This window comes from Lemur catta, chromosome 22 (assembly GCF_020740605.2).
Source record: "Lemur catta isolate mLemCat1 chromosome 22, mLemCat1.pri, whole genome shotgun sequence".
NCBI lineage: Eukaryota > Metazoa > Chordata > Mammalia > Primates > Lemuridae > Lemur > Lemur catta.
In genome coordinates this window covers 8,445,814-8,470,182 of record NC_059149.1, presented here as the reverse complement: position 1 = coordinate 8,470,182, position 24,369 = coordinate 8,445,814, and the positions used below count along the sequence as shown (strand labels likewise).

The following is a 24,369-nucleotide window of genomic DNA, read 5'->3' as shown; positions in this document are numbered from 1 at the left end:
AAACAATAAGGTAACTAGCAAGACCCCAAATTTTTTAAACTAAACAACATGCGTCTAAATATTCATTGGGTTGAAGAAGAAATCTCAAGACAGATTGAAAATATTTTGTACTGAATGATAAAATACAATATATCAAAATTTGAGGGATGTAGCTAACATAGCACTTAAAGGGAAATGTGTAGCTTTGACAGACTGTAAGAGGAAAAAGAGTCTCAAATTAATTATATTAATTTTTACCTTTAAAGTCTAGAAAAAGAAGAGGAAATTAAACCCAAAGCAACTAGAAGGAAGAAAATAAAAATAATAGCAGAAATAGATGAACTAGAGAACATAAAAAAAAAAAAAGAAAAAGAAAAATCAATAAAGCCAGAAGCTGGTCCTTTGAAAAAACTGATAAAATTGATAAATCTCAAGACTGAGTAAGGAAAAAAAAAAAGAAATCACCAATATCTGGAATAAAAGAGGGGACACCACTACTGATCCTTGACATACTGAAAAAATAATAGTCCATTATTGTTATGAACAACTTTATGCCATTAAATGTGACCACTTAGATGAAACGGACACATTTTGGGAAGGATATGAATTACAAAGCTCACCCAAGAAGAAACAGAAAGCTTGAACAGCCCTATATCAATTAGAGAAATTGAATTTGTAATTTAACACCTTTTAGATGGCTTCACTGGTGAATTCTATCAAACATTTATGGAAGAAATTATTCCATTTTTGCAAAAACTGTTTCAGAAAATAAAGGAAGAGGTATCATTTTATGATTCCAGTATTATCTTCATGCCAAAACCAAATGAAGACATCTTAAGAAAAAAGAACTACAGGCCAATATCCCTCATGAGTATAAATGTAAAAATCCTCAACAAAATATTAGCAGACCATATGCAGCCATATATAAAAAAGATTATACACTATGATCAAGTGGCAATACAAGGTTGTTTTAACCTGATAATCAATGTAATTCAACAGATTAATAGAATAAAGGAGAAAACTATATGGTCATTTCAATAGGTGCAGTAATATCATTGTCAAAATTCAACACCTTTTTATTAAAAAAAAACCCACAAACCTCTCAACAAATTAGGAATAAAAGAAAACTTCCTCAACCTGGTTGAGGACATCTACAAAACTCATCAGCTAACATAATACTGCAATGTGAAATATTCAGTTCTTTCTAGGTCAAGTACAAGGCAAGGATGTTGGCTTTCACTACTTTTATTTATATAAAATAAATAGGAGTGCCTAGCCAGTGCCACAGGCAAAAGAAAAAAAAAAGTACACGTATTATAAAGGAATAAATAAAACTGTCTTTATATGCAAGTAACATTGTATAGAAACCCTAAGGAATCCACAAAAAAGCTATTAGAGGTAATAAGTAAATTTAGCAAGATTGCAGCATGTAGCAACTAACATTTAGGAAATAATATTATAAAAACACTTCATTTACAATAGCATACAAATACTTAGGATTAAATTTAGCAAAAGATGTATAAGACTTGTAGGCTGAACACTACAAAACATTACAGAAAAAGAGCTACATAAATGAAGAGCTATACCATGTTCATGGATTGGAAGTCTCAATATTGTTAAGCTGGTAATCCTTCTTAAATTAGTCAATAAATTCAATGCAATGCCCATAAAAATCCTAACAGGTTTTTTTTTTTTGAAAAAAATTTACAAGTTTATTTTAAGTTTTGTATAGGAAGACAAAGGACCTAGCATAGACAAACTATTTTGAAAAAGGAGAAGAATGTTGGAACACTTAACACTACCTGATTTCAAGAACGATATGTGGCTCTGAAGGAATGAACCAATTTTATCCTTAGACCTGTTGTCTTAGTCCATTTTGTGTTGCCATCAAGGAATACCTGAGGCTGGATAATCTATAAAGAAAAAGGGTTTATTTGGCTTATGATTCTCCTGGCTGGAAGGTTCAAGACAGGACATCTGGTGAAGGTATCCGGCTGCTTCCACTTGTAGTGGGAGTTAAAAAAGGGGAGCTAGCATGTGCAGAGATCATGTGGCAAGAAAGGGAACAACAGAGAGAGCAGGAAGGTGCAGGCTCTTTTTAACACCTGGCTCTAGAGGGAACTAATAGAGAACTCACTCACCCCCAAGGAGGTCATTAATCTAGTCATGAGGGATCCTCCCCCATGATCCAAACACCTCCCACTAGGATCCACTTCCCAAAACTGCCACACTGGGGATCAAATTTCAACATGAGATCTGGTGGGAACAAACCATATCCAAATCACAACACTGTCAAATGAGTATTTAACACATTACCTGCCATGTGAGTTGTATTTAACTCTTGCTAGCTTTGAGCCTGGGGCCTCATGAAGCATATGTAACTCACATGTCTCTTTACTTTGGGAGCTGCTGGAACTATTTTTCAAGTTGCATGTAACTCATGCACAGAAAACAATAAAAAATAACAAATTTTTCATTAAATTATAAAGGATCATTTTGTTTTTGAAGTTTTTATTCTGTTTTTGTAATAAAACACTGTGGCCCCAAGGAAAAAAAATTTTTCTAGTTTGGCAGTCAATGTGTTAAATAATTTCCAAATGAGGAGCGATAGTGCAGTCTGAGATAAGCATGGAACTTACCAAGGTGGCTTTGAAGGATAACACTCATTTGGCATGATTCCTGGGGGAAAAAAATCCATGTGGAGCATAAGGTTTGTACTCAAGATGACTGGGTTTAAATACTGGATACAACACTCACTTTCCTAAACTGGAGTTTTTTAATGGTAAAATGGGGTGTGCAGTGTAAGAATTAAAGCAGTATAGCATAGAGGCTAAGCTCTGTGCTGTGGCTCTGGAGCTAGCTACCTGGGTTTGAATCTAGCTTTGCTATTTTCTAGCTGTGTGGCCTTGGGCATGTGTATCCTTTGCATGCTTCATTTTGCTCGTTTGTGCAGGCACAGCTCGTTTTATTGTGCTTCACTTAATTGCACTTTTCAGATACCACATTTTTTTTACAAATTGAAGGTTTGGGCTGGGTGCGGTGGCTCACACCTGTAATCCTAGCACTTTGGGAGGCTGAGGCAGGAGGATCACGTGAGCCCAGGAGCGTGAGGTTGCAGTGAGGTATGTTGATACTACTGTACTCTAGCCTGGACGACAGAGCAAGACTCTCTCAAAAAAAATAAAAAAACAATTGAAGGTTTGTGGTAACCTTGTGTTGAGCAGGTCTGTAGGTGCCACTTTTCCTACAGTATGTGCTCACTTCATGTCTCTGTGTCTGCATATTTTTATCAATAAGTATTTTTTAAATTAAGGAATCCTATCTTTTTAAACATTGCTATTAGACACTTAATAGACTACAGTATAGTGTAAACATAACTCTTATATGTGGTGGGAAACCATAAAATTTGTGTGACTTGCTTTATTGCAGTAGTCACACTACTGCGGTGGTCTGGAACAGAACCTGCAATGTCTGCAAGCTGTGCCTGCTAACTAAGAATACTGAAAGTGCCTGCTCATAGGGTCATGGTGAAGAGTAAATGAGTTAATAAATCTAAAGCACGTAGAACAGAGTCTGGCCCATAAAAATTGCTCAGTAAGTATTACCCACTATTATTTTTTTCCCAGAGACCTGAATGTGGCTACTTTTGTTAACCATCAAGCACAGTCCCTGGTATCCAATAAATGTTAGCTCCTGCCCCTCTGCAGAGCACAAGCAGCATTCTGGGGGTAGGGCTCAACACTGAAACCTTAGGGGCAATCTTAAGTGTCACCTTCTTAAATTCTCTTTTCTTACTAGTTTTTCAATGTCTAAAAAATACCTTATGGATGGAATTAGTGTGCACAAATGGAAACCTAATGCTGGGCAGGGAAGTAGAATCAAATTCTGTGTCTCCTACACTCCATCACAGGCCACATGTCCCCTTTGGCCCCAGCTAGCCATCTTGTCCAGCAGCCAACTGACTCAGAGACTGCAAAATAAGGGCTGCCTCCCTCCTCTCTCCTTTCTTTCTCCTCCTTCTCCTTCTGTCTTAATTAGGAAGAAATTACAGGACACCAAAATATAGCCAGAAGGCTTTATTCTCTCTTTATTCCACATCAACTGCAATACCAAGTAGTGTCCTGCTATTACCCTCCTGCCGTCTTCTTGGAGAACTCTTCTGCTATGAGAGTGGTTCTGAGCCCCAGAACTGGCATTACTTTCTCGGTCCCTGGGGACAGCCAGTAGCAGGGTTACCCACAACTTACAGCTGACCTCTGAGTGTGCCACTTCAAGATCACACCAAGGGAGAGGAGGGCTTTCCATTTTCTTAATAACTGTCCTCCGAGCAGAAATTGTGGTGCATGCCCGTAGTCCCAGCTACTTGGAATGCTGAGGCAGGAAGATCACTTGAACCTAGAAGTTCAAGGCTAGCCTGGGCAACATAGCAAGACCCCATCTTAAAAGAAAAATATAATAATAATAAAGAAATTGTGACTGCATAGTAACACTTTATTATCATTAGGAAGTTTTTTGTTTTTTAATTGAAATATATAAAGCAAGAAGGATTTTAAACCAAAGGACATTAAGCAGAGAAACTGCAGATAATCTATACCTTTGTTGGTGATCTTCAGCCAGTCTCCAGGATAGAGAAATAGATCATGGTTTTGCTTTCATGAGATGGACAAATTATTATTATGTTGGGAGAAGAGGGGTGTCTGGGGATCTCTGGTTTGTCTTGAGCATTTATCCTGAAAAGCCCTCATAAATGTACCTCCCAAAGTCAAGACTTCCCTCCACTGTCATCACTCCCCCTGGTCTGAAGCCCCAGCTGCCCATGTCTCTGTACCAGCCAGGGCAGCAAACCCAGTAAACAACATAGAGTGACACCAGTCAACACACAAGCATCTTTGTGGAGGTGGCCTTTGGCCACATGCAGACAGTCTTTCACATTATACTGCAGAGTCCTTTTTTCCCTCTTGTCTCAGTTTCCTCTGCAACACAGGACCGTGTGGGCTTCACTTTTTTCTTTTTAAAGCATTTCAGTGGCACTCTGCTGTGCCCTTCTGCACTAATAAAACTCTTCCCCACAGCCCATCTTGTCTACCCAAAGAAAGAAAACTGTCCCATTCCCACGCTCTTCTCCTGTCGCCCATCCCTCCTGTTTTTCCTTAGAATGACCTGCTGGGAAAAAAGACCTTTCCCACAAGGAGAGGCTGAGAGTTCCTCTGGTGGAAACCACAGCTCTGACAGGGTTATGTTTGCATTATCGATGACACTTCCATCACATCACCAAAGTATTCCAGACACAGTGTGTGAAGAATTTGAACTTACGAAAAAAATTATCTGCCAAGAGTCAACTTGTCTTAAGCTGTTTGAAATCCTTTCCACAAAAATCTCAATTCCTCACTACACTTTTACTAATTAATGTTTGTTTTCCCACCCCCCAAATACTCTGGTTGTATATGTCTACCATCCTGGACCTTAGGACCCCTCTGGCTAAGGAGAGTGAAGATAATGTGTAAAAATGTGTCAAAATTTGACACGCAAAAGATCTGTTGCAAATATGTCTCTTTAATGAGTTTTCTGATTCTTTCTGGAAAAATTAAAAGGTAGCCACATACATCTGCATTCTACTATAGCTTCCGTTAAGAAAGAGGTTACTGTTGAAGACAATTCTGTGTGCCTACCTAGCCATGGACTCATTCATTCATTTAGCAAATATTTATTGTACTAAACCATGAGCCAAGCACTGTGCCAGGCGCTAAGCTAAGGTACAGAGATAAGAAGCATTCCTGCCATTAAAGAACTCACATTCTAGTGGAAAGACAGACAAGTGAATACATAATTACAAAATAAGATTGGCAAATGCTTTGTTAGAGGAATTGACAAGGGCTATGGGGAAGCTAAGTGATGAGGCGCGTGTGGGATAAATGCACCTATCAACAACCATGAGTGCCCGCTATGCGCCAAGCATGTTGGAGGACTGGTGAAAACAGGACGAATTCCCCGTGTTCATGGAGCTCACGTTCTAGCGAGGGACACAGGCAGTGACGAGGCAGATGTGGCAGTGTCAGGATGCAGGACGGCGTCATAGAAGGGAGGTGTGAGTTGGGTCTGAAGGATGAACAGGGTTAGCAGAAGGGGCATTCCAATCTGTTGGGGTGGGGGGACGCTGGGAAGAAGACAGGGGCTGGAGAGAGAGAGGTGGGAGGCGGGAATGGGTGAGGAAGAGCATGGAATATTCCGGAAAGGGAGTTGCTAGATGTAGCCGGATCGCAGATGACATGGGAGAGGAGGCGCACTTTTTCCCTAAGACGGAGTGTGGAAGAGTACTCAGTCCTTGGTTGTCAGGGGCGAAAGGGACATTCAGTAAAGAACATGCTCCCTCGTGTTACAGACGGAGAAACACACTCAGAGGGTGGATCTCGCACCGAGCCGCCCAGCTCGCTGGGGGCGGCCCCAAGCCGTCCGCAGCCCGGTCCCGGCCTCGCGGCGGCCCGGCCGAGGCGGCGGGGAGGCCACGCCCCCCGAGGGGCCGCCTGGGGCCCGACGCCGCGCACGGCGCCCCCTGCCGGTGCTTCTCCGCACGGCGGCCCCGGCTGCGCCCGCGGCTTCCGCGCCAGCCCGGCCCCGGCTCGGAGGTCGGCGGCCCCGGGCGCACGCTGGCCCTCGGGCCCCGCCACCTGCTGCCCCGCGCGGCGGAGGGGCGCTGCGGGGGTGGGTGAAGCGCGCCGCTCGGCGTACCCCCGCAGCTCCGCGCGCCCGGGGCGTGGCCAGGGCACTTGGCATCTCCCGGCGCCGTCCCCGCCGGGGCGCGGGGCGCAGCCCAGGCCGGGCCCTGCAAGTGGCGGAGAAAGTTGGCAGCTGCTTTAGCAAGCTCCTGTCGCCGCTCTCCCGGCGGCCGGGACCCTGAGGCTGGGCTCCCCCACCCCGTCCCCCGTCCCCCGTCCCCCCACGCTTCCTCCTGCCCGCCCAGCTCCGCGCAGAGCCGCCCGGCTGTACAGCGCCGGCGGGTGCAGCCGCGCGCCGAGTCCGGAGCGATGGGAGTCTCCCACTCGCAGACCCCGAGGGCCCGGGAACCCGCCGGGGAGAGGCCCCGCGAGACCGCGTGAGTCGCAGAGCCCTGTCCGGGGGCGCCCGCTGGCCTTCGCGTGCCCGCGCGGGACGGGGGCGCACGGCGCCGTCCGGGAGGGCTGGGAACGCGGGGCTCCCGCTCGCGGCGGCGGGCGCGGGCGCTTGGGCTCCGGCCGGCCGGGACTTCCCTCCCGAGCCTCGCCCTGCGGGGGCTGGGGGCGACCCCGGCCGTCCCGCGGGTCCGCCGTCCTGCGCCTGTTCGCGCCGACGCCGGCCGGAGAAGGGACCCCTCGCCCAAGCAGGAAAACGCACGTGTCCTAAAGGGCTCGGAAGCATTCGCGAGACGGAGCTATTAATATTTGCATGGAGGCGTCGATATTAGATAAGGGACTCGAGTCTCAAAGATGAAAAACTCAGCTCGTGTTGGCCTTCAGGCGCCAGGAATTTTGCTCCGTGCTTGCTGCTTACGAGAACTCCCTCTCTTGTTTGCTCCAAGGGCTTCATGATGATCTCAGAAAAAGGGCAGTATTGTAGCAGCAGCAATTAGGCTTTTGTTCTGGGACAGCAACAATTGGGGACACCAAGTACTGTGTGTAATGCAAGCCGTGAAGGGAAATTTTTAGAGAACGTGATTGAGAGCAAGTCTCACGTTTCGAAAGACGGCAATGCTTCTTGACAGAGGGGTGCCCTGATGACCGTTTTAGAACCCAGATAGTCTTTGGATGTTTAGTTTAAAACTTTTTGGAATGTATGTGTGTCTTGGTGGTGAGTCAGTGCTAAGGAATCCATACTTTTTATTTTAATTCAGCAAATGTTAAAGCTGTTTAGTTTGAGAAAGATACAGTTATCCATCCTACAGGCAGCCTGAACCGTGGGAGGGCTTTTTGATCATCTTTTCAAGGCATAGTAGTAGCTTCCAGCACATCTACATGTTAGATGTGTTAGTTGTCCCTCCTCATGTTTAGATCACAAATCTAAACCTTAGTTCAGGCAGCTTATTAATGATAAGAATAGCTGAGATTTATTGACCACAAAAGATGTGCAAAATGCTTCTAAATATTCTGTGTTATTTAATCCCCAAGAACACTGAGTTAGTTTCTGTTATTGTTTTCATTTTACTGGTGAATAAACTAAAGCACAGAGAGGTCAAGTAACTTGCCCAAGCTCACACAGCTAGAAAGTGGTGGACCCAGGTTGTCTTACTTCAGAGCTCATGCTGCAGCTCCCTCCCACTCGAGAGTTGGGACTGTCCTACAAAACAACCAAACATTTGTCTCAGTTGGCAGAACACACCTCTCTTTTTTAAATTTTCTCCGTATAAGGGGGAACTCTGCGTTAGCAATGCTTTGTACCTAATAAGACGAAATTGCCAAAATTGATGTAACTTTTAAAAAACAAACATAAGAGGCAGTATAACATTCATGTGAAGTTAAGAGTTTTGGAGGCAGATAGCGGTGGTTTTTAGTTCTAGGCTCTGTTCCTTAATAGCTGGAGATCTCTTGCCTGTTCCTTAACCTCCTTGTGTCTCGTTTCCTCATTTGTGAAATGGGAATGACAGCAATCCTTACTTCACGGGCTGTTCTGAGGCTGATATAAGATCGTGTAGATGTGCATCTCAAGTTATAGTTTTATGTCTAAGCCATATATTGTTTTAGCCAAGGGTGAAAGTTGACTGTTTAGTTTTTGTGAATGTGTGGCCAGCTTTACTGTGTAACTTGAAAGCAGATAATGGACTTACTCACTGACAGCATGCTGAAGAAATGAACTCGGCATGCAATGCATGGTTCAGGGGTTAGGGTGTTAATTGATCAATTGTTAAATTATGCAGTGGCTTGGCAATAGATGGAGGGTCTCTCTCTCCGATGAGGTTCTGAGTGTCCCTTGTATATTTTGCAAAGCTTGCCTAAAAATAATTAAACGCAAGGTCTTTGCCTATGAATATAGCCCTTCTCTAATCAAGTGAACATATTAAGAAGCACGTAACACATGTAGACTGTGTTGAGATTACTGGTCTCATCGGAGTGTCAGGTTCTGCTTAATGAGTCAGCCTTGCAAGCCACCTGGCATGCTCAAGTGAAAGACTCTTTAGAAATATGGGATTCCACACCCATAATATACATGGAGAGCAAAGAGTAGGCTTTTAATCCGAGTCCTGCCTTGTTCAGATATACAAGCCACAAGTCTCTCCAGGGTACAAGTGGGGGATCCGTTGTTGATGTCACTGGCTGTGGACTTCCTGCCGGATATATGGCTGTCCTGGATACCACTGACCTCAGGGAAGTTCTCCTACTCAGGCTGTGGCATTTTTGAGATCTATTGTTCCTTTAAAAAAAAAACGTGAAAATTACACAAATAATACATTAATACTGGCATTTCTCTTTTAAGAGAGAAATTATGTTTCAGAATGTTCATAATTTGTGTTTCAAAGTAACTTAATGAGGTATAACAGTAATCTGATAAATCTCTCTTACAAGAGCTCTGTTGTGAAATATAAAGTATGGATATACATGAAAAGAAATGTCTGATTTTAAGATAAAACTCACTATTGTTGAAAATCGTAGCAGCCAATCTTCTGTAAACCCAAGGAAATGCATGAGCTGGCTTTGATAAAAGCTAGGGGAAATTTCACTTCATTTATTCAAGGAGGCTGCACAGGATTGTTATTAAGACTAGGCTGAATTTCAGCTAGATTGCTTCCAGGCTTAGTTTAGGAAGCACTGGAAATATAGTTATTTAACTCTTCAGTTGGGCAAATTTCTACAAGTTTACAATGGCAATAATCATACCTAATTTTTGGAGCGGTGTATATTACTGGCACAGTGCCTGGCACCTAGTGCTAAATACATGAATTATTATTAACACAGTTATATGTACATGCATCTATGAACCAGATGCTGTGCTGGGCTCTTTGGAGATACCTTCATGAGTAAGGCAGGGTCTCTTCTGAAGGGGAGGTTGATGTGTATGCTAATTCTATAAGGCCTCTTAGAGAAGCAAGGCGATAACTGTTTGAGTTAATTTTTTCCTCAGTTAATTTCTATTTTCCAGAAAGTTGTACTACCAAGAGGTTGGAAATGTATTTGGGAATATAGTAGTTTGATGAAATGTTTGAAATCACTGATTTCTTAGCTGTTTATTTTCGGCAGTGTGGCTGAGGTAGGTTTTCTAAGAGTAGTAAATGATTTGTGGAGAGGTTTGAAGAATGGCATAAAGCAAAGCCTATGATTCATTAGGGAATATGTGTGCAGTTGACAGATCTGTGCTTGTTTGGCTTGCCTGCCTGGAATGCAAGATACACACCTGTTGTCAATTCTTACTAGTTTAAATTTCTAGTCCAATCTTTGTTTGCATTTGGAATATAACATCATGGAATAGGTCGGTAGCAAAGTCAGGAGTTTCTGAAGTCTTAAGTGATTTTGCCGTGTGTCTTTCTGACGGCGGAAATTAGCTGCAGGCCACAGAGTGTTCTGGTGAACTGCAGTCAGCAACAGCTAAGCTAGAGTGCCTCTTGATGAGCAAGTTATCGCGGGACATATGTCCCTGACATAAAGAGGGAGGTGCTGGCTTTGAGGTTTAGAAGAAAACATGGCTCAAAATAAGTAAACTTAAGGAGCAACATTTCTGAAATCCGTTGATTTTAAAATAATATGGTTCACGACCTTCTCACCACACCATTTTTTTTGTGTGTGTGTAGATAATTTAATAATTTTGATTACTTTTTGAGTAATTCTTTGGCTTTGAAACAAATTTATTCTAAAGCAGTATTTACCAAACTTCAGTAGTTTATGAACTACATTTACCGTTTTTGCAAAATCTTGGAAATTATTATATCTTTAATTTTTTTTATTTCGGCATATTATGGGGGTTCAAAAGTTTAGGTTACATATATTGCCCTTGCCCCCCGCCCCAATCAGAGCTTCAAGTGTGTCCATCCCCCAGACAGTGCGCACTGCACCCATTATGTGTGTATATGCCCATCGCCTCCCCCCTCCCATCTGCTACCTGATAAATGTTGTTCCTATATGTCACCACACCGTTTTTATTGTCATTAAAAACATGTTTGTTTCCCTTTGCTATAGAAGTTTTTTTAATGTCCATGTAAAATGTTTTAGTGTACAATTAAGAGAGAGATTTAGAGAAAGTTTGTGGAAAAGACCCAGAAAAACCAGCTATGTTATGAAAAGTTAAAAGAATTATAGTATTTAACTGGAGAAGGGGCCCAAGAGATGTGGCAATATATAATTTTTAGGAAAAGTTGGCTGGCTCCATCTGCAGTGAAGCCAGCCCAAAAGGAAATGGTTTGAATTGCATGACAATGGAATTATTTGTATGTATATGTTGAGTTTAGATATCACAACTTCTAGGTAGTGAAGGTAGTTGAAACAGTAAAAAGAGTCAATAAGAGAAGAAAAATCCTCTGCAAATCATTAAAAAGTGAGGTAGATACTCTTATCAAGAATGCTACTCTGGGCCAGCCGTGGTGGCTCACACCTGTAATCCTAGCACTCAGGGAGGCTGAGGCAGGAGGATGGCTTGAGGTCAGGAGTTTGAGACCAGCCTCTGCAAGACCCCGTCTCTACTAAAAAGTAGAAAGAAACTAGCCAAGCAGTTGAACTAGAAAAAATTAGCCAGGCATGGTGCACATGCCTGTAGTCCCAGCTACTCGGGAGGCTGATGCAGGAGGATCGCTTGAGCCCAGGAGTTTGAGGTTGCTGTGAGCAAGGCTGATGTCACGGTACTCTAGCCCGGGCAACAGAGTGAGACTCTGTCCTCCCCCCACCCCACAAAAAAAAAAGAAAAGAAAAAAGAGAAGAATCCTACTCTGAGGGAGTTCACGTATAGTTTTGCTTCACAATTTCTTCCCTATTTTAGCTGTAGTGGCCAACTACACCCCAGCTTCTCCCAGCTGGTACATGGTTCAAGTATTAAAAGTTAAGAAGAGAAAGGAAAAAAGGGCGCAGCTGCTGGTATTCTGAGCTAAGGAAGTGGATTATCTGAATCTAAGTTGGTTAGTAGCCAGAGGGGGCTGGAGGGTGCATGAACTCCTTAACCCAAGGTGAGGAAATGAGTGGATGCCATCTGCAAGGCCATGGAACAGGGAGGTCCACCTTCTGAGGAAGCTCATTTTGGCTATTGTGGGGTACTTTTTGGGTTTTTTTTTTTTTTTTTTTGTAATTTTTTTACTACAGTGAAATACATATAACATAAAGCTCACCATTTTAGCTACTTTAAAGTGTACAATTTAGTGGCATTAAGTACATTGTACAACCATCACCAATATCCATTGCCAGAACTTGTTCATTATCCCAAACAGAAATTCTGTAGTTGCTGAACAACAACTACCCAGGCTCCTATTCCCTAACCTTTATTCTACTTTCTGTCTCTATTTATCTATTCTAGGTCCCTTCTATTAATATAACTGTAATCATACAGTATTTGTCCTTTTGCATCTGACTTACTTTGCTTAGCATGTTGTTTTCAAGGCTGATCCCTGTTGTAGCATTATTAGAATTTCATTCCTCTTCGTGGCTGAATAGTATTCCATTGTGTGTGTGTGTGTGTGTGTGTGTGTGTATGTATATATATATATATACCACATTCTGTTTATTCATTCATCTGTGAAAAGACACTTGAGTTGCCTCCACTTTTTGGCTATCGTGAATAATTCTGCTTTGAATGTTGGTATACAAGTATCTGTGAGTCTCTGCTTTCAGTTCTTTTGAGTATAGTAACTTTCCGTTTAACTTTTGAAGAACCACAAAACTGTTTTTTGGCAGGACATGGTGGCTCATGCCAGTAATCGCAGCACTTTGGGAGGCCAAGTGGGAGGATCACTTGAGGTCAGGAGTTCGAGACCAGCCTGAGCAAGATCAAGACCCCTGTCTCTACAAAAAAATAGAAAAAATTAGCCGTGCATGGGGGCACATGCCTGGAGTCCCACCTACTTGGGAGGCTGAGGCAGGAGGATCGCTGGAGCCCAGGAATTGACGGTTACAGTGACCTATGATCGTGCACACTGCACTCCAGCCTAAGCGACAGAGCAAGTCCCTGTCTTTAAAAAAGCAAAAATAAAAACAACTTTTTCACAGTGGCTGTACCATTCATTTTTCATTGTCACAAACAATGCATGTGGGTTCCAATTTCCCCACATCCTCACCCACACTTGTTATTTTCTGTTGTTGTTTTTAAATTACCATCCCAATGGGTGTGAAGTGGTGTCTCAGTTTTGATTTGCATTTTCCTAATGATTAGTATTTGTGCTTATTGGCGATTTGTGTATCTTCTTTGGATATCTATTAAGTGCTTTGACCAGTTTTGAATTATGTTGTTTTTGTTGTTGTTGAGTTGTAGTTCCTTACATATTGTGTATTATTCTATTGTGTATATTAATTCCTTATCAAATATGTGGTTTGCAAATAATATTTTTCCATTCTGTGGGTTACCTATTTACTGTTTGATAGTGTCCTTTGAGGTACAACATTTTTGAGTTTTGATGCAATCCAATTTACCTATTTTTACTTTTGTTGCCTGTGCTTTTGGTATGATACCTAAGAAATCATTTCCAAATCCACTGTCATGAAGATTTCCCCCTATGTCTTACTTTAAAAGTTTTATAGTTTTAGCTCCTAGGTTTAGGTCTTTGATCCATTTTGAGTTTTGTGTAGGGCATAAGATAAGGGTCCAACTTCATTCTTCTGCGTGTGGATCTAGTTTTTCCACCACCATTTGTTGAAAAGTTATCATTTCCCCATTGAATGATCTTGGCATGCTTGTTGAAAATCAACTGACCACGTATATGAGGATTTATTTCTGGGCTCTCTATTCTGTTCCATTGGTTTATATTTCTATCCTATGCCAGTACCATGCTTTTGATGACTGTAATTTTATAGTAAGTTTTGAGATCAGGAAGGATGAGTCTTTCACCTTTGTTCTTTTTCAAGATCATTTGGCTGTTTGGAGTCTCTTGAGGATTTTTCTTTTTTTCTGTTTTTGATATCCCCCCCCACCCCTGCATTTTCTCCTTGGCTGGGAACAGTCAGCCGCCTTGCCTGAGAGAATGCTAGCCTGCCTTGGGGTGGTGGTGTGCTGCCCCCAAAATTCTCACTCTCTGCCCTCCGCTCCTCCCTACTCCAGCCAGACTTTTCGCCCCAAGGTATTTGCTGAATCCAAAGAGGACCACAGCACAGGCCCCTGAGAGGCAGGCAGGAGGCTGAGCATCGCTGTGGGGGTCAGAGGTTGAGAGATGAGATGATCTCTCGCAGTTCCCAGAAAGAAACTGACCCTTGCAGGAGACAGCCAGTGAGTTGCCGGGTGATGGAAGTCAGGCAGAGGCTTTTTCAGTGAAAGGGGAGCACGTGCAGGCCTGTCGTGTGGGGCGGGTGGAGGTGGAGTGGGCCTGGGGGCCTGGGAAGAGGGGTCTGGTGAGGAGGGTGAGGGCTGGCAGGTGCCGAGTGGGAGGGCAGACAGAATTTCAGGAGCCACAGATGGGGGCTGGGGGTCTCCAGCTGAGGGGTCGGCCAAGTCCTGGTGGCAGCCCTGGACTGAACTGGGGAGAAGTTTTCTCAAGATGGGCTCAACCTAAAGACAGGGGTACCTGAAACCACAGCTGTGATTTTCCCCAGCACCTCACTGCTCACCTGGGCTGCCTAATGGGGGGCTTGATTTTCCATTTTTAACACTTTAACTTAATTTTTGTTTATTAGTAATTCAGTAGCATGTATAAACATTTTGGTTTTTTGATTTTCCAGATTTTCTACGACAAACACATATTCCTTTTATATTCAGAAAGCGCATTTTAAAAAAGATTATCTGAAAATTTAGGAAATCCAGAATACTGTTCTGTGTAAAAGACACAAACTGGTTTTTCTATTCTCCAACTCAACAATCAATGTTCGTATATTATTATTAACTAAAGTCCATACTTTATTAAGGTTTCCTTAGTTTTTGCCTGATGTCCTTTTTCTGTTCCAAGATTCCCATCCAGAATACCACATAAAAATTTAGTAGTCATAGACCAGGCATGGTGGCTCACACCTATAATTCTAGCACTCTGGGAGGCCTAGCAGTCAACTTGCTTGAGGCCAGGAGTTTGAGACCAGCCTGAGCAAGAGCAAGACCCCGTCTCTACTAAAAATAGAAAAATTAGCCAGGCATCGTGGCACACTCCTGTAGTCCCAAGTACTTGGAAGGCTGAGCCAGGAGGACCACTTGAGCCCAAGAGTTTGAGGTTGCTGTGAGCTACTATGATGCCACTGCACTCTAGCCTGGGTGACAGAGTGAGATTCTGTCTCCAAAAAAACCAAAAACAAAACAAAAAAACACTAGTAATCATGTCCATTTTTAATATAAATAAACCTGACATGTTTTACTTTAGGATTTCTTCTTTGGCTTTTATGCTCTTCCCTATCCCAAGATGAGAGAACTTTTTTGTTGTAGTTGTTTTATGACTTCCTTGTCTTTATAATAATCCATTTAGTCTATCTGAAATTTCTAGAATCACTAGTGAGGTTCTAACATTATTTTTTTTTTTCAAAATGGCTATCCAGTTACTCCAGTAATAGGATTAAGTACTAAATAATCCTTTCTCATCCCACAATTTAAAAAATTCAGTATTATAACCTCTCTTTCCTTCTGTTTAACCCTGGGCCATTTTTCTCTTTATTCTCATTCATTGAACATGTTAATCTTTTTCATTTCATTCTCATTTATTCAACACATTAATTGACTGCCTTCTGATCAGACACCATGAATGTTATTTATTATGTATGTGGGAATTTACATGAGCAGAGAAAAGCATTTATAAATGTATAAAAATCTGAATATTTGTTTGTAATATTGGGGAAGGACATATGCCAGAAGGTCAGACAAGAGGAGGTGACCTTGTGAATGGAGGGGTTGTGTGGAGGTTGGAAAAAAAGGACATTCATAACTGAGCTTTTCTCATAGATTTTTTTACTGTCCTGATCAATTTACCATCGATCTTAAGGTTATATTTTAAGCAGTTTCACTTCCTCTGCCAAAATGGTGGCACCTTCAGATGCTTTCGGGTCATCTGCATGCTCTGTCAGGCTTACAGTTTTCAGGGACAGACTTTATTTTTTGAGATAATATGATATAAAATACTAGCAGATTTAATATAAGGGATGGCAAATGATAAACCACTGTTCTCTACTCTTCCTTTATCTTCCAACTCTTTTACCTGTGGAGGCTTGGTAACCTTGGAGAGTTGTTAACCACCAGAATAGCTCACTTTGATGTTTCTGCATTCTCAGAAGTCTTACTGTTAAGGATACTTTGGATGTAATTTTTTTTTGCTTGTACATAGTACAATTTTACCTTCATCAGTCTTATGGTACGTCTTTGCAAATGTTATTAGTAACAATTCTAGGCAAAAGAAATTATATTTAGCTTTCTTAAATTTGGGAGTGTTATCATACATAGAAACTTTAGAGTCATATCCATTTTCTGAAAGCAGGATAGTTCTGTTTCTAAGAAAACCCATATATCTGTCTCAGATTGCATGTCCTCATAAAAGCCTGACAGCAAGTAAGGATGGTTGTCACCGGGAAGGATGAGAGCTCCCAGGAATCTTGCAAAGACACTTTGCTTTAGAGCAATAGCTCTAAAAAACTTATTTGGGTCACAGATCCCTTGATAATATGATAAAATGTTTCTGGACCACATGAAAGTACACATACAGCTGGTCGTGGTGGCTCACACCTGTGATCCCAGCACTTTGGGAGGCCAAGGCAGGAGGATTGCTTGAGGCCAAGAGTTTAAGACCAGCCTGGGCAACATAGCAAGACTCTCGTCTCTAGGAAAACATGGAAAAAATTAGCCAGGCATGGTGGCGTGCACTTACAGTCCTAGCTACTAAGGAGGTTGAGGCAGGAGGATCACTTGAGCCCAGGAATTCAGTGTTACAGTGAGCTATGATTGGGCCACTGCACTCCAGTATGGAAAACAGATTGGCACCCTGTTTGTTAAAATAAAAAAATGTAAAGAAAAGAAAATACAAATATACACAACATATAAAAGTTAGGAGTGTCAGCGACCCTGAAATCTATCCATTATCTCATTTAATGCTTTCGTGGACCCTGTGAAGTAGATATTATTATCCCCATTTTACAGATTAAGAAACAGTCCTGGAAAAATTGAGAAACTAAGGCCAAAGAGCTAGGAAATGGGGGAGCTGGGATTCAGTTCTGCTGAACCTAGCTGAAGCAGAGGAGACAACATTTCTAGTCATTTCCAGGGTGGGTATGCCAGCCAGGTGACTCATTAACCAGTGGCAGCTTCTGTTTATCTGCTAGAAAGTGAGTTTTATGGCTTATTCCCTACTGATAACATAGTTCAGGGAAGTAAATGTTTGAGAAAACATTGTCCAGCCCCTTCTGTAGACAAACACTCACACGCTGTATTGCATTTACACAGAGCAGACAGAATGCCTCTCCCGGGTTTCTTTGCTGAAGTATTTTTGTCTGTGAGTCCTACTTTCCTAACAACTGCAAAATGTTATGTTTCTATGGCTACATCAAAATTGCTCTTAAATAGGGGTTTGAGAAAACAAAACCAGGAAGGCTCGGGCAAGACATGAAGGTGGAAAGATGACTGACATTTCCTTTGCCTTTGCAAACCTGCAGGTCCATTGGCCTCGGAAGGCTCTGGAACCCTTTGTTGACTAAATGATATTCAGGCTGTGGTACTTCTGGACAGGTGTGTTTGAAGCCACGGTTCCTAATACATGTCTAGAGGGCCGTAACTATGCCATCTGGGGACACAGATCAAGTCCTGAATAACATGGCCCACCTTTACAGCTGGTACCCAAAGTGGAGCTTGGCAGCTTCTCTTGAGGACGGGATTAGAACTAAGAGATGTGCCCAAATGTCAGGAGTGGCTGGCAGTGATGGGGAGGAAGAGAGACAGCGATGGCGTAGTCTGGGGTGGGTCTCTTTCACCGGGTTTCGTAGCCTTCCTGCTTCCTGCCGGGGAGCAGGCCCTGTCCCCAGTCCCACCACCAGGGGGCGCCGTCCGCCACCCACTTAGTTTGGGGCCTGGGTTGGCCCGAGGGGTGAGCAAGCCCTTCCTTCATCCCGCGCCTTTGCTGGTGGGATAACATGAGGACCCCCTGGATACTGATTCGTAGTACGTGTAGGAGAAAAGAAAATAGATTAGGGAACAGGGAGGACAAGATTGAGTTTTGTGACACTTCGTTTCCTTCTGCTGGCTGGGACCCCACCCCTCAGGGGCGCGTTTCTTTTCGCTCCAAAGCGCATGATTCGGAGGATACTGTTTGGCGGCTTCTGAGAAGATGGAAGCCTCCCTTCTCCTCCCTTCTCCTCCCTTCTCCTCCCTTCTCCTCCCTTCTTCTCCTCCCTTCTTCTCCTCCCTTCTCCTCCCTTCTCCTCCGTGTCGTCCCATGCTTGCTCGTTGGTTTCCACGGGTCGAATTGCAGTGTGAACACCCTGTGTTGGTGGCAGAGGGGGCTCGTTGTGCCTTTTTGTATTTATAGAAAATAAAAATTTTGAAGAATTTTTCACAAAAGTTTGTTGATTGAATGCGTGACAGAACTTTCTGGTACCCTCCCAAAGCTCCTGGCTGGCAAATCTGTACGGATTTATGCAGCGAGAGAGCCCAGCAGGAGGCCAGCACTGACTGGGAGTGGGTGCCCCCGGCTCGGGGACCCCCGACAGGCCAGCTCTCGTTTCCCTGGCCCTTCCGGCATCTTCTCTCTCAGTCTTGGCTGCCCTCGGCCTACAATTCTCATTTCTCTGTGTGTTTTTTACTGGGCAGTCCTTTCCCAGCTGATGGTCTTTTTTCTTCTAAATAACAGTTGCTTTTATACCCTTAATTATAATTATTTGTATTGTTTGACTCCATACCCTTGTATGAATGGTCATCGGGGCTGAGGACGAAGTCCTGTGCTGGGACTGAAGTGCTTGAGGAGTGTGTGTGTGTGTGTGTGTGTGTGTGTGTGTGTGGTGTATGCATGGAGGGCGGTGTATGCGGGCATTTGCGTGGTGTGTGTGTGTGTGTGGCTGTGTATGTCTGTGTGTTGTATGCATGGAGGGCGGTGTATGCGGGCATTTGTGTGTGGTGTGTGGGTGTGTGTGTGAGAGAACGTGATCCTGTGGGTGGTTCATGTGATGTGTGTGTGACCGTGTGTATGTGAGACTGTGTGTGTGCGTGTGTGTGTGCGCGTGTGTATGTCACGCACCCTGTACTGCCAGCCCCGACCTTCCCACACACCGTCCTCACAAAGGTGCCCCGTGGCACGTGGCCGTGTCACGCTGTGGCCTCCCCTACAGAGCCCCCGAGCTACCCAGGGCTGTCTCCTGCTGTGTGTACACTCAGCTGACAGCTCAAACCCAGGCTTTCCCACGTTCCTTGCAGAGCAGAAAGGGTTTTTGATGCTGTGTTGTTCAGTGGCATCAGGATACCTCCCTTCTGGCAGTGGCTGTCCTGCCTTCGACCACGATCACGGTCGGAGGTGAGCGTGGGTTCCGCCCCGCTTCTCTCCCCCACTGCACCCCACTTCTCCCGCAGTCTGCAGCGTCTCCACCGCGGGCCTCCCTCCCTCCCTCCCTCCCCTGTCACCGGCTTCCCCCCTCACACGTTCGAGAAAGCCCTCTATGGAAGCTGAATCATGTTGCTTCCTTTTTTGGTCACAGTTGAGCTTTCTTCCACTTTCAGAGGCGCGAGATATGTGAAACGGATCAGTTCCTTGCGTGACGCTGTCGGGACGCGCCTGTCGGTGTGTCGCACCCCAGAGGAAGAGCAGTCGCCTGGTGTGCCTGCCCGTCCCGACAGCCGCTCCACGGGTGTTTTTGAATGACTGGCTTGAGTTAAAGTGTGCCTGGCCGAAGATAAAATGATTCTAAATACCTTACGGGAGGAAAAATAATCATCTAAAGGGAGAAAAGAAAGACTCCAGCTCAAGGAGTCACTTTAGTGTCTCTGAGAATTAGGGGAATTCTTCAGGTTTGGCCCCTTGGTGGTGCTGGCGAGGAGGAGTGAATCCTGGCACCGTCTGAGGCAGCTTTTGCCAAACAGATGTACCAGGGGCTGTGGAATGAGGCCGAAGAATGTTGCCACATGATCTCGGTGTGTATCCCTTCCTGGCACTCGCCAGCCTGGGAAATGTCCCTACCAGTTGTCAGCTTGCGGCTTGCAGAGCATCTTGAATGCAGGGATTATTGAGCCAGGAGGCTGGTGACTAATCAAAGTGCCCATCATGTTGGCTAACCCCAGTGCGGAGCCACGTTTCTGCCTACACTGGGCACTGATAACATTAAAACAGACTCAGCCCCGTCCCCTGGGATTCCTGCTGGACCCACCGCGGTTACCATGGTAGACGCCATTTCCCCCGCCAGTGGCTCGGGTGGGCAGGGCTCTCCCGTGGGGGATGTTAGACTTTCTTTAGAATCCTGCCATAGGGCCCCAGATGTGATATAAGAAACGGGAGGGGCAGTGGTGGAAAAACTTGGGCGAGGTTGTCGGGAGACATAAATTGGATGGGCTTGTGCCTTGTGCCCTTGGCTGGACCAAGTGTTATGCTGGAAAGGGGAGAGGGGGAGATGCTGTCAGTCAGGCCCGAGTCGCTTTCCCACCCCTGCATTGGGAGTGGGGGATGGCACCAGGATCTCCAAACCACACGCCCCTAGAGGTCCGAAGGACATACGGATCGTGGGCCTAAGATGAGGGAGTGGTGTGGGGCAGACACGAATGGGAAATCCCACTCACAGCTGTGATTTGGCTGTTAGGAGTGTGGTGCCGGCGACACCATGGACTGGAGAGTTTTGTTGAGGTGATTCAGAATACCGTGGATGGCCGGGCACGGTGGCTCAAGCCTGTAATCCTAGCACTTGGGAGGCCGAGGCGGGCGGATTGTGTGAGCTCAGGAGTTCGAGACCAGCCTGAGCAAGAGCGAGACCCCGTCTCTACTAAAAAAATAGAGGGAAACTATATGGACAGCTAAAAATATATATATAGAAAAAAATTAGCTGGGCATGATGGCGCATGCCTGTAGTCCCAGCAACTCGGGAGGCTGAGGCAGAAGGATTGCTTAAGCTCAGGAGTCTGAGGTTGCTGTGAGCTAGGCTGACGCCACGGCACTCACTCTAGCCTGGGCAACAGAGTGACACTCTGTCTCAAAAAAAAAAAAAAAAAAAACAGAATATCGTGGATGAAAGGAAATAATAAATGATACTCAGTCTGTGAATGCCATCTTGAGGAGGAAATATTGAACTTGCTACTCATCAGAAAGCTTTTTATCTCCAAATTGGGTGGTAGAGACACATTTCCTGTATAGGAAGTGAGGGTCTCCAAGGTGACTGGAAAAAATCAGTGATTTAAGGCACTTCCATGTGCGTGGGCACCGCCAGGAGGGCCTGTTGTAACACCGATGGCTGGGCCCACCCCAGGTTTCTGATTCAACAGAGGTGAGGTTCAGAATTTGCATTTTTGCCGGGCATAGTGGCTCACTGTCATCCTAGCACTTTGGGAGGCTGAGGTGGGAGGAGAGCTTGAGGCCAGGTGTTTGAGACCAACCGGGGCAACATAGTGAGACCCTGTCTCTACAAAAAAAAAGAATTTGCATTTCTTATGTGTTCCTAGATGATACTGATGCTGCTGTTCCCGGGACCACACATTTGATATTACTGATTTAAGGTAAAGGGCTTAAATACTCCATTTACAAAAAAAGAAGGAAGGAAAGGAAGAAAGGAAGGAAAGAAGGAAGGAAGTCAGGCAAGGGTTCAATAAATGCATTAAAAGATGTTCAGACTTCATAAATAATCCATGTGTTCAAATTAAACCAAAAATCATTAGTGCTGGCTTATCATTTCCACCCATTAGGCAAAGTTTTAAAACATTGATTGAACTTGGTATTGATTAAGGTTTAGAGAAAAGGCTATCTCATTAAAAATGTGAATTAGTATGACCTTGCTGGAGGGCAGTTTGGCTGTATTTATCAAAATACAAAATGTGCTTTTGACACTAAAATCCCACTTCTAGGATTTTACTGTAAGAAATCATGTGTGGAAGGATGCATGTGCATGGGGTTGTTCGTCACCATTGCATTTATGGTGAGAAACAGTGAACCCGTTAAATGTCCCTCGTGGGGAGCAGGTCGGTCAAATTATGCACCGAGACACAAAGGCGTGTTATGCAGCTAAAAGAAGGAGGTCAGAACACTTGGTCTCTGCAAGGAGGCTGATACCATTGAGGGTCAGAGAGGGTCTTGGCTACACATCCTGGTTCCCTCTTCCTCCTCTGGAGAGGAGAATGTTATAATGAAAACTGGAGGAGTGTGAGTAAGTACTCACCTCTAGCAGAGGATGATACGTATATTTACATCCTGTTTGTGTAAAATATCTATCCACCCATCTATCCATTCTTCCGTCCATCCACATAAGTACATGCTTGTGTAGATGTAAGAGACTGATTTGCAATATTTTGTTTAATCATTGTCCTCACATATTATTGAGCAGACAGCCAAGGTAGATAAGGTGCTTTTTATTTTACTAGGGAAAGACAGATTATAAGTAGAAAAATACAGGCAATTTGATTCTAGATGTAAAAAAATGCTTTGAAAAATATAAAATAGGGATATTGCTCATCAACATTTTAACAGTGGCTATTTAGCAACAGCAAGACTATGGGTAAGTTTTCCATTCTTCATCAAACTTTTCTGTGTTGTCAAAATTTCACTTTTTCTAAGACAGTCATCCTAAACCCGGTCCACTAGGCTCTACTGACCTTCTGACTTCATCAGCCTGAGCACCTCACTCCTCCCTCTCACGACTTGGCTTTAGCTGCGCTTGCTGGGGAGCAGAGGGGCCTTCCCTCCTGGGGTCTCCAGGAGGCTGTTTTCTCTGCAGCCTCCATGAGGGGGCAGGAACCAGGGTCTGTTTTGTTCAACACAGTGTTTCACAGAAGCTGGCCAAGCTTGGTCATTTGTGAAATTTGTAGAATGATGAATGAATGTACAGATGTATTATTTTGCCTTAAACAATAAAGGTATTTAAAAACACTTTTAAAACAGTGCATAACATTATTTGTATGCAAAAGAATTATCTGTTTTATAAAATAATTCATGTTGCCTTTTAAAGTAAGATGAATTTGGGGGGGGCAGTCATATCTCTATTACACATACCAAGTGTGCATATCCTTTAGGGTAGGGGAGAAAGTCCCGCATTACCTTCCTCCCAAGAGGTATGAATCCTAGTACTGCCAGCTTTGGTGCCTGAGTAACACTTGGGCAATCCTTACTGTTTCTGGGACTCATCTGAAAATGAGGATATTGGACACAGTGATCTTCGGCAAAGGTCCTTTCCAGCTAAAAATTCCTGTGGTTCTTTGAGATCTGAGATGGACACTTAGGTTAGGAGTCAGTGACTGTCTTAGTCTGTTTGAGCTGCTATAACAGAATACCATAGATGGGTGGCTTATAAACAACAGAAATTTATTTCTTGCAGTTCTGGAGGATGCAGGGTCCAAGATTAAGACTCCAGCATATTTGGTGTCTGGTGAAGGCTGACTTTGCCGGTTCACAGACAGCCGTATTCTCCTGTGTCCTCACATGGTGGAGGGAGCTCTCTGGGGTCCCTTTTGTAAGGGCACTAGTCCCATGCAGAGCCTAATCACCCCCCAAAGGCCCAAAGGCCTCCTCACCTAATCACCTCCCAAAGGCCCCACCTTCTAATACTCTTGCATTGGAGATTAGATTTTGACATATGAATTTGGGGGGATATAAACATTCAGTCTGTAGCAGTGATTTATCATATGTTCAGAAAATAATTTAAAGCAAATATATTCTACTCAGTAGCTATCTATGCCCTGACCAAAGGAAATAGGAAATTCATGTAATAAGACTATATCAGGGGCCGGGGGCGGTGGCTCATGCCTGTAATCCTAGCACTCTGGGAGGCCGAGGCGGGGTGGATCACTCGAGGTCAGGAGTTCGAGACCAGCCTGAGCAAGAGCGAGACCCCCGTCTCTACTAAAAATAGAAAGAAATTATCTGGCCAACTAAAAATATATATAGAAAAAATTAGCTGGGCATGGTGGTGCATGCCTGTAGTGCCAGCTACTTGGGAGGCTGAAGCCGTAGGATCGCTTAAGCCCAGGAGTTTGAGGTTGCTGTGAGCTAGGCTGATGCCACAGCATTCACTCTAGCCTGGGCAACAAAGCGAGACTCTGTCTCAAAAAAAAAAAAAAAAAAAGACTATATCATACATAATGAGGTACATGGAAGACCAGTAAGGCTAATCTTGTTCTTGTTTACGATGGTTCTGTAAGATAATACAACAAAATAACTTGACTAATTATGAA

General features: G+C 44.0%; 2 protein-coding genes across 3 annotated transcripts in view; one reads left to right on the top strand and one right to left on the bottom strand.

Annotated features, from left to right (window-relative positions):
* TACC1 (transforming acidic coiled-coil containing protein 1) overlaps positions 1–24,369 on the top strand; it is a 103,318-nt gene that overhangs the window by 16,725 nt on the left and 62,224 nt on the right. The window contains exon 1 of one of the 2 annotated variants that reach the window (XM_045535848.1): positions 6,927–7,069. The exons of the other annotated variant lie outside the window; for it this stretch is intronic. Coding sequence (XP_045391804.1) covers positions 7,002–7,069 — 68 coding nt within the window. The 5' untranslated portion in view covers positions 6,927–7,001. Of the gene's footprint in view, positions 1–6,926; positions 7,070–24,369 lie in introns of those variants that run through there. 2 annotated transcript variants of the gene reach the window in all.
* LOC123626706 (uncharacterized protein C14orf178-like) lies at positions 16,676–24,179 on the bottom strand (the record flags this gene model as incomplete). Its single annotated transcript, XM_045535946.1, has 2 exons — positions 16,676–16,849; positions 24,129–24,179. Coding segments are annotated over 2 exons (225 nt in total), but the record flags the coding sequence as incomplete, so codon positions are not given.